Source organism: Chrysemys picta, chromosome 6 (genome assembly GCF_011386835.1).
Source record: "Chrysemys picta bellii isolate R12L10 chromosome 6, ASM1138683v2, whole genome shotgun sequence".
In the NCBI taxonomy this organism is placed as follows: Eukaryota; Metazoa; Chordata; order Testudines; family Emydidae; genus Chrysemys; species Chrysemys picta.
The window spans coordinates 52,759,973-52,776,106 of record NC_088796.1 but is presented as its reverse complement, the minus strand read 5'-3'; the positions used below and the strand labels follow the sequence as shown (position 1 = coordinate 52,776,106).

The 16,134-nt window shown below is 41.6% G+C and overlaps 1 protein-coding gene across 2 annotated transcripts in view; it reads left to right on the top strand.

Annotated features, from left to right (window-relative positions):
* Nucleotides 1-16,134, top strand: part of EDIL3 (EGF like repeats and discoidin domains 3) — a 437,051-nt gene that overhangs the window by 238,834 nt on the left and 182,083 nt on the right. For both annotated transcript variants that reach the window (XM_005288154.5, XM_065599142.1), the window contains one exon: nucleotides 6,256-6,369. In XM_005288154.5, the coding sequence (XP_005288211.1) occupies nucleotides 6,256-6,369 (114 nt within the window). The remainder of the gene's footprint in view (nucleotides 1-6,255; nucleotides 6,370-16,134) is intronic.

The following is a 16,134-nucleotide window of genomic DNA, read 5'->3' as shown; positions in this document are numbered from 1 at the left end:
TCTCCTAGTGAAGACAAGCCAGTAACTCTCTCTCTCTCTCTCTATATATATATATATATATATATTAGATGTAGGATTCTTGTTTAACAACCACAAGAAACTGGATGGCTGTTTTAATTGCATCTTCTTTAGGAAGAATTGTTCTAAGACAGGGATGGGCAAACTATGGCCCGGGGCGGCATCAACCCTCCAGACATTTTAATCCAGCCCTCAAGCTCCCACTGGAGAGCAGGGTCCGGGGCTTGCCCCACTCCGGCGTTCCAGCCAGAGAGCAGTGTCGGGGGTTGACCCCATTCCATACATGCCATGGCTCCGCACGGCTCTTAGAAGTAGCAGTATGTCCCCCCTCTGTCTCCTATGTGTAGGGGCAGCCAGGGGGCTCTGCACACTACTCCCACCCCAAGCATGGCTCCCGCAGCTCCCTTTGGCCAGGAACCAGGGCCAATGGGAGCTGCAGGGTTGGAGCCTGCGGACGGGGCAATGTGCAGAGCCGCATGGCTGCGCCTCCGGGTGGGAGCTGGAGACGGGACATGCCGCTGCTTCCGGGAGCTGCTTAAGGTAAGCACTGCCTACAGCCTGCCCCCCTCCTGGATCCCATCTCCCTGCCCGAGCCCTGATCCCTCTCCCACCCTGCAAACCCCTCGGTCCCAACCTGGAGCACCCTCCTGCACCCCCAACCCCACTCCAGAGCCTGCACCCCCAGCTGGAGCCTTCACACCCCAGCCTCTGCCCCAGCCGGGAACCCCCTCCTTCACCCTGAACTCCTTGTTTCTGGTGCCACCACAGAGCCCGCACCCCCAGCCAGAGCCCGCACCCCCTCCCACACTCCAACCCCCAATTTTGTGAGCATTCATGGCCCGCCATGCAATTTCCATACCCAAATGTGGCCCTCAGGCCAAAAGGTTTTCCCACCCCTGCTCTAAGGATTCTAGAATTTTTTTAATTGGTCAAACATTGCTATCTACATAAACTCTTAATCATGACAAGATGACAACGATTAATAGAAGGTATTTCTATCTAAGAAGGAGGAAATAGACTTTAATTACTGAAATGCTTCATATCATAATTAGCCGTGCTGGCAATTTGACCAGAATCTGACCCCAATTTGTAGATATTATATTTCATTAAATAAACTATATTTAAATGTTCACATCAAAACAATATAATGAACTGTAAATTAAATAACTCTTTTATAATCCATGTTCTCATCTTAAGCACATTTAAGTTTATTTTCCTTTTTGTAGAAGCCTGCACTTGTCTCAAAAGTGAACTAGTCTTTTTTCATGTCAGATGTAACTTTACACAGTCAATTTGGTTGGACTGAGGGGCCCACTGCTGCTGGAGTTGCTGAAAATATATGCTAGAAGCTTATACAATACACACTAGCTAGCTCTAACTAACTGACAGAATAATCAAAAGCCTCCATCTTTTCACACTGCTCATAGCTAATTGCTCACTAGAGCTAGAATATGAGGATTAGTGTGAAAATGTCTGATACTTAAAATTCAAACTATTTTCTAAGTAAGCTCACAGACCACATGGAATATGTTGTACAGTTGTGCATTTTTTCCTTCATATTTATCTATGAATGACAAACCAGAGAAATCTAAAATCTTGATAATCTTGAATCAGAAAAGCTCTTAAAAGGATAAATTACCGTTTTTAATTCACCAAATTAAAGAGTTTGCATTTTTTTTCCAGTTCAAGGTGACCTTGAATTTTTTCACAGAGGCATTAGCTTGTATTAAAACGATGAACAACCTGAAGAAAACATAAGAGTAATGGGTTTTGTTTAAAAAGGCAGATAACTACCTAGTTAAATTTTATAAATACATATAAAGAATTTAATTTAGCACTGAGCAGTTTCTATTCTTTGGTCATTAGCCACTGACAGATTTTATTTCCAGGACAATGAGTTACTTCTCTCTCTTAGTAGGCTGAAATTAAGGTAATAATCTAGGGAACCTTTATTACTCCAATATTTGATCCCTTTATAGGCAGCAAATAATAAGACAAGAATGATGTATAGGACCCTAGAGGTCATGTGCAACCATTAATTTCTAAGTAGAACTTTGGAATTTGGCTTGTTAAAGGGACTGAGTGGCCTTCATACTGAACTGAAGGCCCATTAGTATACACCTGTCCTCAAAAGAGGAAAGATCTCAGGAGCTACAAATTGTGTGTGTTTTTCTGACAGACTACAAAAGAGGTCAGGCAGGTTTGACCAACACCAAGTAGAATTAGCAAACTCCCTCACTTCCAAATTATGTTTGTGGCTTAGTCTTGCCCTGAGTACAAGAGACTGGACTAGATGACCTCTCAAAGTCCCTCCCAGTCCTACGATTCTATGATTTGAAACAGTTAGAGCTGGAGCCAAATTTATGTGCAAGTTAATGGCAGTAATCCTAGGTACCCGAAGAAGAGCTCTGTGTAAAAGTTTGTCTCTCTCACGAACAGAACTTGGTCCAATAAAAGATATTACAGTACCTCACTCACCTTGTCTCACTAACCATACCAGGAATAACTCATGCTCTTGATCCCTTCAGATATGTAGTTGATATGTGAACACTCTAACTATGTGTAATTTTAAACATCTGTCAGGTCTGTCATGGATCTATATGCAGAACCTAAAACTCTAGAATGTTATATGGATTTGTGATGCTACAAGAGAAATTTTGTCCCATTAACCAGTAAAGTGCATGGAAACACTACAATGTGAAATATACAATGGGGAAAAACTGGGGATGCACTTATGCAACTGAGAGCACAATCTGGACCAACTGACATGTCATGCCTGTACAAATTTTATGGTGAAAGGTACTAATGTTATGCATGTTATGAGTCACTGAAGTATAAGAACTCTGCATGAAACTTTCACCACACCCATTTAGGCAGATTATGTGTGGTAAAGCAGTGTTTGCTGGGCAATCAAACATCTCCTCAGATTCAACTGTATTGCAAAGCAACTGCACAACAGAAGAGTTGAATGCTCAGACTCTTCTTTTGATGTGATCCTAGGTGAGCGGCTTTGTCTAACAGGTTTCCCTAGTATAGCCTTCAGGTTGAAGCAGGAACATGGAACAGTTTATCTGAACTGTGACATGAGATGAAGGCCTCAGAGAACAGTGGTGTTTTAGTTGAAGGTTTTTTGCAAGAGGGTTGCCTGTGTGCAGTTTGGGATCATCTCTGGTCAAAGAATCAGGACTGGTGTAATTGTTAGAAATAAACAAATTACACTAAGAGAATATCTTGACACAGGTGTAACTGATTTCTGCTTCAACAGGGAACTGACCTGTATTGCTCTGAAATCTACCTAACAAAAGAGGCAACAAAAGATTGCATCTGGCCAATTTCCAGAGATGGATTCTAAAGTTCTCCGTTTATATGCATAGCCTCAAAATATGAAATAGCCTGTGTTATGTATTTTGAGTAGACAGCCACAGTCTCTGCTCAAATGCATTCATATTACCAATAGAATGTTGGAACAGTTAAACATGTCCAAAGCACTTGTGTTCAAATAGTCAAAATGAGTGGTTTCACCTAAAAAGTGAGAGGTTTCAGCAATGTGTATCACTTATGTGCATACTTATGCTAAAAACATGTGTAGCTGTGCCACATGTCATGAATGCAATTTATTTAATGTATTTACTGAAACAAACAATTCACAGGAACTTACTCAGATGTGTAGTCAATAAGGAATTCTTATCCTCTTATGATTTGAGACATTTTTCATCTAGCTCAGCTCTAAATATGGTAAGATCCAAGACTAGGGAAATCATATGGGTCTGTGCCATTCTGCACATATGCAAAACATGAATGTACTACACTCATATTACTGTCTGTAATAAGGCTGTCTAAAAGTCCTTTCTCTATTAAAAATACAATTCCAGCAACTTTTTTTTCTGAACTTCTCATAGATGAAACCACGTGGGTAGAAAATTGAAATTTAGCATGGAAAATGGCCCTTACTGAAAGGAAGCATCTTTGAGCTTTCTGGTAAAACTGGTTTTGATTTGACCAAGTTATTACTCATTGAAAATAGCACTCTGCATATGTGTGGTAGATATTGCAAGAGGTTATTTGCTAAACTAGATAAAAAGGGGTAGCTAAGTCAACAATGAAGCATAGGCATAGAGGGCTAAGGGGGCTGTGCAGTGAAAATTTAATGAAAGTGTACAGTGGGGCCCAACATTGATTGTGCGGTTTGTAAGGTGGTTGGGGGGTGGGGGATGTATGATACTACATTCCCTTATTTGAGAAATAGCATGAGATTCATGTCATTGAAGATTGTCATATTGAAAAACACACAGGGAGCACAGATAGGATTGTGTGTAATTAAATCCTTTAATTTCTCATTTACTGACTTTTGAGTTCTTTACAATGCAATATATATGTATTTCATACTCAGATATATAAGTTCCTAACAAAGATGTTGGGGTCAGAACTTCACAGTAAGGTGTATCCATCCACTAACTCACGCTGCGTATGTACAAATACCTGATTAACACATCCATATTGGGTATTTGTTTGTAGAAACTTGAAGCTCGTCACTTGTGTCCTGTTTGAGTGCCCTGCTATTTATAGAAAAAATATCTTTAAGGCCCAAAACATACTGGTTTATTAAGAGGTGTCACATTGTCAACTTTGTGAACTTTGTCTGGTGATCTAATGCAACCATTTTCTGCAGCTCTGTGGTTTAAATTAGAACAGGGGTTCTCAGCCTTTTTCTTTCTGAGGCCCGCCCCCAAATTTGCTATAAAACTCCACAGCCCACCTGTGCCACAATAACTGGTTTTCTGCATTTAAAAGCCAGGGCTGGAGTTAAGGGGTAGCAAGCTGGGCAATTGCCCAGGGCCCCCATGCCACAGGAAGCACCATGAAGCTAAGTTGCTCAGGCTTCTGCTTCAACCCCAGGTGGCAGGGCTCAGGGCCCCAGGCTTCAGCCCCATGCACTGGGATTTCGGCTTTTTGCCCTGGGCCCCAGCAAGTCTAACACTGGTCCTACTTGGTGAACCCCCTGAAACCTGCTCCCGGCCCCCCAGCAGGCCCCGGACCACTGAGTTAGGACATGGGTTCTCAACTTGGGGAGGGTCTGACCACACCCCATTTCCTAAATGCCTAAAGGGGACAGGGAATCCTGAAATGTTTTCTGTTGCAAGATGGGTTTTCTGTTGCAAGAGAAGGTTGAGAATTACTGAGCTAGAACTTCCTTTCTGCACTCCCTGTCAAGTTCAACAAGAGTCGAAAGACACCTCTTCCCTGCAGTACCAAACTCCGGAAGCCCCCAAATAAAATTAGCTAACTACTGCCTTTTGAATTTAATAAAATTTATAAGCTACTAGATCAAACTGTTAGTTCTTATTTACAGACTAAGTCATGCACAGAAAGGGAATTATTTAGACACTAAAACTATTAGATTGTCAATTAGAGAGGTTTTTTTAATGAATTAAGATGAACTGAGAGACATTCTTAACTGGCAGCTGTTGCTAAAAGAAAAGCAGCTACAGTTCTAAAAGTAGAATGAATTAGTTACTCTCTGAGCTAATTGGATTATTTATTTAGGGCACAATTTTGACCTGCACTATGTGCCCACACAAGGAGAGGGCACAGTTGCTGCTTTATTTCCCTGCATAGGCTACCTGTTGCAGGGCAGGGTTACATTGCCGGGGGGAGGAGGGGAACAATCTTCATGCAGTTGCTATTCCCCTCCATGCAGCTGGGCATGGAATGGGTGAGTAGAGGCAGAGAACAGATGAATCTTTCAGTATACTACTCTTTTCAAACACGGGGGCGGGGGGGGGGGAAGAAATCTCTGCCAGGTACATGATGATGCAGATTACTTTTCCCAGAAGAAAAGGAGGAACCTCTGAGTCACTGTATGGTCCCTCATTTCCTCCTGGACCAGAACAGCTATGCACTGCCCCTTTTTCAGAACTTGTGACAAAGCCACGGTGTAGCCCTTAATTCTTTTGTTGTTTAATGAGACATTTCAAGATTGTAGCATGTGTTTCTGAAACTAGCCAAATCTATATGAGCTTGATTGGATTTGATTGTTAAAATTGCCCTGTTTTGAACACATTTTGCACAATTTGCATTCTTTGCTGAACATATGTTTACTGTCCAAAAATATGTTTGATACTAAATATCATCCATATGGATCCTTAGAGAATGACTGTCTAATTTACAGTGCATGTAACAAATGCTTATTACTTCTTAAAGTGTTTTGCTAATGCTGACACTATGTATTTCCCACAGATGTAAATGAATGTGAAGCTGAACCTTGTAAAAATGGTGGCATTTGTACAGATCTTGTTGCCAACTATTCCTGTGAGTGTCCAGGTGAATTTATGGGAAGAAACTGCCAATACAGTAAGTATTGCAATTGTTTTACAAATCTACCTGTTTAAATTCTTTACTCAATGCATTACAGAAACAACCATGTAGTAGCACCCAGGATTCCACTATATCCTTAATGTATGGATAAATACAATATTAACATAGATGGGCAGGTTATGAAGTTGGCAGACCTTGGGTGCATTGTGCAGTACATGGTCTTTAAACCAACTTGAGGAGTGGACCTCTTAAATATGAACTGAAGGAGCAGCTTTTTTAAAGGGGCTTCAACTTAGTCTCCAATTTTGCAGGCAAAGGCATCTACAGCTGTTGTCCTACAATAGGCAAAATGGCAGGGAAATTTGAAAGAGCTGATAGACATAGCCCATAAAAACTGTGATACTGGAGAGAGTTGATAGGTTAAATTCATTTGGCTATGTTTTGGGAGGCTGAGATGATGCTTGCAGAGTTTGCAAACTGCTCTAGAACAGTTACTAACATTGACTCATCAGCCTTAACAGATTTAATAACTCTTGCTTCCTGTTTTCTTGGTTGCTTAACAACCCCAGACTCTCAGCTGTGAAGTGCATCCTAGTGTAGAGATTCAGAAAGGCTGAAATCATGCCAGGCGGACTAAAAACTGTCACAAGATGGTCTCTCCCTATTAAGTGTTGACTGTCATGATAGGAGAGCCTCCACACTTGGGTCATATCCTTTTCCAAGGAAAATGATACAGCTGGCCAGTTAAAAATATGCTTCAGCATAATTAATTCTTAGTAGCAGATAGAATACATTATTTTTTTTCCAGATTCAATTTTTATGTTGTTCCATGGAGTTTATGGAGGAAAGCTTAAGGGCTACACTGTGTGTGTGAGGTGGCTCACGTTAATGGAATCCCACTTCAAGCATCACTTATTAGATCGATAGGGTGGAATGTTTTGATTTTCTTGTGTCATTAAGTGTTATATACAAATTGTTGATAGATCATTTTACAGGGTATTTACACTTGATAAATGGAGTAACTGACACATTCTTTGGGAATTCATCAAACGAGCATATCTATCTCGTGGGGGTTTATCCTTCTGTGACATTCCCCTCTGGTGTTATCTGGACCGGTGATCTGCGAGGTCATTCCAATCCTCAACTCTGAGAGCCAGCCTTACCCTGCTCCACTGTGAGAACCCCCACTCCCAGGCTGTTCACACACAGCCTTTAGCATGTAAGCTGCTCTCAGCACATGAGTGAGCACTTTTGGCCAGCCGCTGCTTGGAGTGTGTAACCGAATGACAGTAGCCAGTATCTCCAGTCCCAGACACAACCCTAGGAACCTCCATCTTGCAGTGTCCAGTTATGTGCACTGGACACTGCAAGCTTATATGAGTTTGTCAATTTAACAAAGAAATTGATATGTACCAGGCTTGTTATCCCCAGAGGAATCTCTGACACACTTCAAACCAAACACATTGCTTCAGGTAGAATAAACAAATACATTTCTTAACTACAAAAGATAGCTTTTAAGTGATTATAGGTCAAAGCACGAGTAGTCAGATTTGGTCAAATGAAATAAAAGCAAAACACATTCTAAGCTGATCTTAACACTTTCAATGCCCTTACAAATTTAGATGCTTCTCACCACAGCTGGCTGGTTGCCCTTCAGCCTGGCTCTCCCCTTTGATCAGCGCTTCAGTCGCTTGGTGGTGGTGTCTGTAGATGGAGGTGGAAGAGAGAGAGAGAGCATGGCAAACATATCTCCCTTTTATCATGTTCTTTCTTCCCTCTTGGCTTTGCCCCCCCCCTTCAGAGTCAGGTGAGCATTACCTCATTAAAGTCCCAAACTGACCAAGGGAAGGGGGAGGTGACTCACTCGAGAGTCCAACAGATCCTTTGTTGCTGCCTAGGCCAGTGTCCTTTGTTCCTGTGAGCCTGGGCTGGGTTGGTCCCATACATGCCCTGATGAGGTGTGAACTGCCCCTCTGCTCCTGGAGAGTTTTGCCTGGGCTTGTTTTAAGCCATGAGGACATATTTTCAGACTCAAAACCATATACATGAAATTACAACCTACAACATTACTATCACAACAATGCTCAGTGCAAAATGAGCTTTCCAAAGACACCCGACATAACAAACTTTGCATTGTATACCACACAATCATATTATAAGGATGAAGGTGGGGGTGCAGGGTGTTCCTCCCTCCTCCCCGCCGAGGTACAGAGCATCACACCTTCCTATTTCTTGCAGGATACAAGAATAAAGAACCATCAAAGAAATATTTCAGGGATTTCAGGCCATATAAGTGCAATGCCCTTTGCTGCTAAAAATTGGACATCATAATTAGATAATAAAGAATGGATTTTTGAAGGAACTGTTGCTTTTTTAGAGACATCACCTTTTATTTGTCTTTGGCTGTCCTTGAGGTCCCAATATGTAGAAGTCAATGGCAAAATTTGCATTAACACCAGAAGAGCAGGACTGAAACTTAAGAGATACTCACTTGTGTTCTCTCTTTGAGTGGTCCTGCTGGTTTCAATGGGTCTATTCACATAGGTAAGTGCTCAACAATGTGACTTGCAAGGAAATTTCTTGGAGAATTTAAAAGGGTAACTTTGCTGGGTTACGAAGAATTATAATAATGTGTATCAATTTATTGAGCACAAACTTTTCACAAGCCTGCTGAGTCACCTTGATGTAGACTTCCAAAAACACATTCATTATGACTTAAATGTGATTTCTAAAGAATGTGCTGGAATTGGTAGTGACAGAGATATGTAACAAAAAATTGTTATTCCCAGGATGAGAAAAATGCTTACAAATGTGTGTCTGTGTGGGGGGGTGAAAGGCTCACAGTCCTGTACTACAAGATTCTGTTCCTTATTCTCCTGGGGGAAGGGAAGGAGAAGTGCCGCCAATAATATATATGTAGGAGGCAAAACCCAATGAGGAATATAAACCAAGTGTACCAAGAGAGAATGCAAAAAGAAATTGGAAAGCAATATAGTTGCTAACATCAACATTTATACTATGTATAATTTAAAAGAAAAATAAACATTTAGAATATTTGATCATACTACTGTCTGTAACTACCCATAATGCTTCAGGTTACTTTATGGTAACATAAATGGATGGACAGGTGGCTAAACATCTGCACTGACTACAGATCATTGAATTATCCTTGTTTTGGGAGCTCACCATCTCTTCCCTAAGCACTTAAACACGGTTTTAATAACTTTTAGCATTCATTTGTGAGCTATAAACATAAACTAGCTTTAGTTCAGTTCATATTAAAACATGGACTCTTAGTAATGTACCAACATTATTATTGTGCACTATAGCAACTCCAAATAGCATCACTGTAGTTGAGGTTGCAAACACCCAATTCTATTATAAAGAGTTTTACTATGTTATTACATCTAATTATGTAATTACAGGTAGTAATTACACATTCTAATTACATCATTATGCATATTTACAGTAATTATGTAATTAAATGCTGTTACACTAATTATGTAAATGCATGATTACTGACTAAAAATTACCTCAGACAGCTTAAAGATTTTTTACCTAGATCCTAGTCTACGAGAAACATAGAAGACAGAGCAGAAAAATACATATTATGTCATCCAGTCCATTTTCCTGTCAAAGTTGGGCTGTGCTCTAGAGTGCATTTTCTAGTGTTACATCTAGGTTGTCCCAGATAATGCGGCTTCAGCCATTTCCCTGGGGAGATTATTGATGCTAGGAAGTTATTCCTAAATTTTCTTTTTCCGAATTTCATTTTACCACTCTTAGTTATAGCTTTTTAAATCATTTATTTCTGTCCTTCATGTTTAACAACTCTCTGATTTGTAGAGACTGTTATTTTATGCCCCAGTTCTGCAAACTGCTCAGTATCCATGGAGAGCCCAGTTCACAAATCCCATGAGCTTTTCATGGCAACTAATATGATTGTAATGGGAGGGGCAGGCTAGGCTGGAGATGAGTTAGTGAGGCAATTCCTGCCCTCAGACTCTTTCTGCTGCTACTGTAGGAGGGAGTAGCAGAGAACTTTTCAGGGCTCAAACCCTACAGCTGAAAAGTTCCATGGGTTGGGAAGAACAGCCCATGCTTGTGCTGTTTTGCTGCCGACGCTGTGGCTGATGTTGAGGAGTTTTATTTGATGTGGTCTGTGCATACTTAGTATGGAGACCGGAAAAGGGATCAGGCTAGGCTGCAGACATACTACTTCATGGTTCCATGGCTTCTTCAAGTCTCTGCTGGACTTACTTCTTATTTAGTATTTTGTTTTCTGTTTTAAAACACTTTATGCCTTAATGTGTCTGGATAGTTTTAAACTCATTCTGCTTTTCTGTCTTATTAGCTGCCTTTATTTTTTCCGTCCAGACTTACCTGATTTTGAAGTCCAGATGGTCCTTATTTCTGGAAGGTGTTGGGGAGGAAAGAGAGCAACAGAGTAACATGGAGTGGGAAAGCTCTGAAAGCTTCACAAAGATGTATGATAGCTCTGCAGTATGCTTATTCCCCATTCCTCTCCCCCCCCAGGAACCCTCTGTGTGAGCCTGTCTATGTGATCTCCCTGGAGTTGGAGCTCTAGATGATTTTAGGGTTGTAGTTAGAGAGCAATCACTGTCTACAGCAGGGGTCAGCAACGTTTCAGAAGTGGTATGCCGAGTCTTCATTTATTCACTCTAAATTAAGGTTTCGTGTGCCAGTAATACATTTTAACATTTTTAGAAGGTCTCTTTCTGTAAGTCTATAATATATAACTAAACTATTGTTGTATGTAAAGTAAATAAGGTTTTTAAAATGTTTAAGAAGCTTCATTTAAAATTAAATTAAAATGCAGAGCCCCCCGGACCGGTGGCCAGGACTCAGGCAGTGTGACTGCCCCTGAAAATCAGCTCACATGCCGCCTTTGGCACGCGTGCCATAGGTTGCCTACCCCTGGTATACAGCATATTCTCTAAAGACTTCATTGGTATTCTATGGAAATCTATTAAATAGTTAATGCTGCTCAGATTATTATTAACGTTATCTCTGTGCCTGTACCTCTTTCAAGAAAGGAGTTCTGTACTATTGTATGTGGAGAACCATGCTGCCCATGCAAATGAAAAGGTTGAGAAGCATCATGGAGAGAGAGCCAGCTCCACACAGGTAGTCCCTAGAATTTAAAGAATTTGCCTGCAAATGCTCCATTTCCACAGGATTCAAAGGCTGAGCCCCTTTCTGTTCTATGAACTTTAAACCTTTACCATTTTGATTGCATCTTACTCACTAGATTTCTTAATTCCTCAACATTTGGTTTCCTGACATCTAGTGCCCTCACAGTGCTTCATTCTTTGAACCCATTTCTTGCTTCTATACTGCATTCTAGTAATTAATGGTCACTAGCTTCATTAAAGCTTTTGTGTTAGTCTCAAATTCTCCATAAGTAAGGAGCAGCTCCTGTTCCTTAGATTGGAATCTCTTGCTTTCTGGATCACAAAGTTGTCTTATAGGCAATTGAGAATCTCTTTTAATTCATGTTTGGCTGTTTTTGTTACCACACACACATCTGTATAGCTAAAACCTCCAATGAGCACTCAGTTTGCAGCTTTCAACACCTTGGAAGTTGGACCACACAGTTTGTCCTTTTTCTCCTTCAGTTGTGATAGTCTGCAGCAGGTGCTTCTGATACTTTTTGCTCTTCGTTCTTTGTGTTCTTATCTAAAGAATTTCATCAGTGTGCTGTTACACTTACTGACCAAAACTATTGCAAATCCCCCATGGCCTTCAGTGGGAGAAGGATCAAGCCCCCATCATTGCAAATATTTTCGACATATGCTACCACTCTTTCACTTTCTCATCTTTTTCTCTCTGTTGATAGATTACATTCATGTATATTGACATTCCATTTAGGAGAATCCCACCCAACTTAGCAGATCTTAACATCCATTATTTAGTGTCAGTTCTGATTCATGTTGCTTGTTTCCCATGCTGCTTGTGTTTGTGGAGAGAGGTCCAATGTTTAAATGGGAATTTTAGTTTTGCTTTGGAATCAAAAACAAAACAAGATTAAACTCTCAGAATCTGATATTGAAACAAAGTCCTCAGTCACATGCCTCTGGGTACATTGTTACCATGCTGCTTTTGTACACTACAAAAATATCTCACTTTTGAAAATTCATTCCTCAGTACCTTAAAGTGATTAGGCAGTAAAGGATAGAATTTTACTGAGACACCTGATAGAGACTCATTGTAAATTATTCAGACAGGCCCCCAGGTCCTGATCACACATTTTACACATTTAATTAGCTCCTTGCTACATGAGAGCCACTCATTTAATATTCTCACCGAGGCACACCCTAACAGGGTAGTAGCTTTCAAGTTGTGTCAATACTCCTATTATGAAGTAAATTCTATTTTCAAGCATCTATAACTTGGTTATCAAATTTCGTCTGAGAAACTTCAATCTGAAATGGAGAGGAGATTCTCTCTAGCTATATTTTCCAACCCAACTCCTGGTCTGATCCTCCATATCCATTAGAATCATAGAATATCAGAGTTGGAAGGGACCTCAAGAGGTCATCTAGTCCAACCCCCTGCTCAAAGCAGGACCAATTCCCAGCTAAATCATCCCAGCCAGGGCTTTGTCAAGCCGGGCCTTAAAAACCTCCAAGGAAGGAGACTCCACCACCTCCCTAGGTAACGCATTCCAGTGTTTCACCACCCTCCTAGTGAAATAGTTTTTCCTGATATCCAACCTGGACCTCCCCCACTGTAACTTGAGACCATTGCTCCTTGTTCTGTCATCTGCCACCACTGAGAACAGCCGAGCTCCATCCTCTTTGGAACCCCTCTTCAGGTAGTTGAAGGCTGCTATCAAATCCCCCCTCAGTCTTCTCTTCTGGAGACTAAACAATCCCAGTTCTCTCAGCCTCTCCTCATAAGTCATGTGCTCCAGACCCCTAATCATTTTTGTTGCCCTCCGCTGGACTCTTTCCAATTTTTCCACATCCTTCTTGTAGTGTGGGGCCCAAAACTGGACACAGTATTCCAGATGAGGCCTCACCAATGTCGAATAAAGAGGAACGATCACGTTCCTCGATCTGCTGGCAATGCCCCTACTTATACAGCCCAAAATGCCGTTAGCCTTCTTGGCAACAAGAGCACACTGTTGACTCATATCCAGCTTCTCGTCCACTGTGACCCCTAGGTCCTTTTCAGCAGAACTGCTACCTAGACATTCGGTCCCTAGTCTGTAGCAGTGCATGGGATTCTTCCGTCCTAAGTGCAGGACTCTGCACTTGTCCTTGTTGAACCTCATCAGGTTTTTTTCTGCCCAATCCTCTAATTTGTCTAGGTCCCTCTGTATCCGATCCCTACCCTCTAGTGTATCTACCACGCCTCCTAGTTTAGTGTCATCTGCAAACTTGCTGAGAGCGCAGTCCACACCATCCTCCAGATCATTAATAAAGATATTAAACAAAACTGGCCCCAGGACCGACCCTTGGGGCACTCCACTTGAAACCGGCTGCCAACTAGACATGGAGCCATTGATCACTACCCGTTGAGCCCGACGATCTAGCCAGCTTTCTATCCACCTTACAGTCCATTCATCCAGCCCATACTTCTTTAACTTGGTGGCAAGAATACTGTGGGAGACAGTATCAAAAGCTTTGCTAAAGTCAAGAAATAACACATCCACTGCTTTCCCCTCATCCACAGAGCCAGTTATCTCATCATAGAAGGCAATTAGGTTAGTCAGGCACGACTTCCCCTTCGTGAATCCATGCTGACTGTTCCTGATCACTTTCCTCTCCTCTAAATGTTTCATAATTGATTCCTTGAGGACCTGCTCCATGATTTTTCCAGGGACTGAGGTGAGGCTGACTGGCCTGTAGTTCCCCGGATCCTCCTTCTTCCCTTTTTTAAAGATGGGCACTACATTAGCCTTTTTCCAGTCATCTGGGACCTCCCCCGATCACCATGAGTTTTCAAAAATAATGGCTAATGGCTCTGCAATCTCACCCGCCAACTCCTTTAGCACCCTCGGATGCAGCGCATCCGGCCCCAGGGACTTGTGCACGTCCAGTTTTTCTAAATAGTCCCGAACCACTTCTTTCTCCACAGAGGGTTGGTCACCTTCTCCCCATGCTGTACTGCCCAGTGCAGCAATCTGGGAGCCGACCTTGTGCGTGAAGACAGAGGCAAAAAAATCATTGAGTACATTAGCTTTTTCCACATCCTCGGTCACTAGGTTGCCTCCCTTATCCAGTAAGGGGCCCACACTTTCCTTGATTTTCTTCTTGTTGCTAACATACCTGAAGAAACCCTTCTTGTTACTCTTAACATCTCTTGCTAACTGCAACTCCAAGTGTGATTTGGCCTTCCTGATTTCACTCCTGCACGCCTGAGCAATATTTTTATACTCCTCCCTGGTCATTTGTCCAATCTTCCACTTCTTATAAGCCTCTTTTTTGCGTTTAAGATCAGCAAGGATTTCACTCTTTAGCCAAGCTGGTCGCCTGCCATATTTACTATTCTTTCTACACATCGGGATGGTTTGTTCCTGCAACCTCAATAAGGATTCTTTAAAATACAGCCAGCTCTCCTGGACTCCTTTGCCCTTCATGTTATTCTCCCAGGGGATCCCGCCCATCTGTTCCCTGAGGGAGTCAAAAACTACTTTTCTGAAGTCCAGGGTCCGTATTCTGCTGCTCTCCTTTCTTCCTTGTGTCAGGATCCTGAACTCGACCATCTCATGGTCACTGCCTCCCAGGTTCCCATCCACTTTTGCTTCCCCTACTAGTTCTTCCCTGTTTGTGAGCAGCAGGTCAAGAAAAGCTTTGCCCCTAGTTGGTTCCTCCAGCACTTGCACCAGGAAATTGTCCCCTACACTTTCCAAAAATTTCCTGGATTGCCCGTTGATCCTATGCTTTGTGGAGCCCCTTTAATTAGCTTTTACACTGTTGGAGGAAACATGTATTTGGGTAGCAATTGTCTCCCAACCTGAATTCTGGTATATCCCAATCTGCTTACTGAATTGGAGGAACAGCATGGCCCTGAATTTGCTAAATCACTTTTCTATACCCTTACTGACATTAGATTATATATGTCATCCTCTGTCTATGTAGTAAAAACTTTCATGTGGACGTTTACTATGTGGTTTGTCCTATGCCAATGCAAGTTTAAAGTATTTTCTAAACCCAAAAGAGCCATTACAGTACCCAGAGTTATTTTTAAAATTGCCTCAATATGCACTTTAACAGCTTTGTCTAGTCACATTCTTTATGTTCCTACAGATACAAAATATAAATTGCAAGTAAAGACTTGGTAATATAAAAAGAAATAAGCCAGAATATAGCTACAGGCTACACAACTTTAAGAATATAAGAATGGCCACACTGGATCAGACCAGTGGTTCATCTAGCCCAGTATCCTGTCTTCTGACTGTGGCCCATGCCAAATACTTCAGACAGAACGAACAGAACAGGGCAATTTCAATTGATCCATCCCTTGTCATCCAGACCCAGCGTCTGACAGTTCGAGGTATAGGGACCACCATCACCACCTGACCATCTTGGCTAATAACTTGTGAAACTCATTGCTATGGGATGTTGTGTAGGCCAAAAGTATAAATGGGTTCAAAAAAGAATTTGTTAAATTCATGGAGGATATGTCCACCAATGGCTGACTGTGCACTGTGTGAAGAAGTATTTTTTTATGTTTGTTTTAAACCTGCTGCCTATTCATTTTATTGGGTGACCCCTGGTTCTTGTGTATGTGAAGGGGTAAGTAACTATTCCTGTTTTCTCCACACCATTC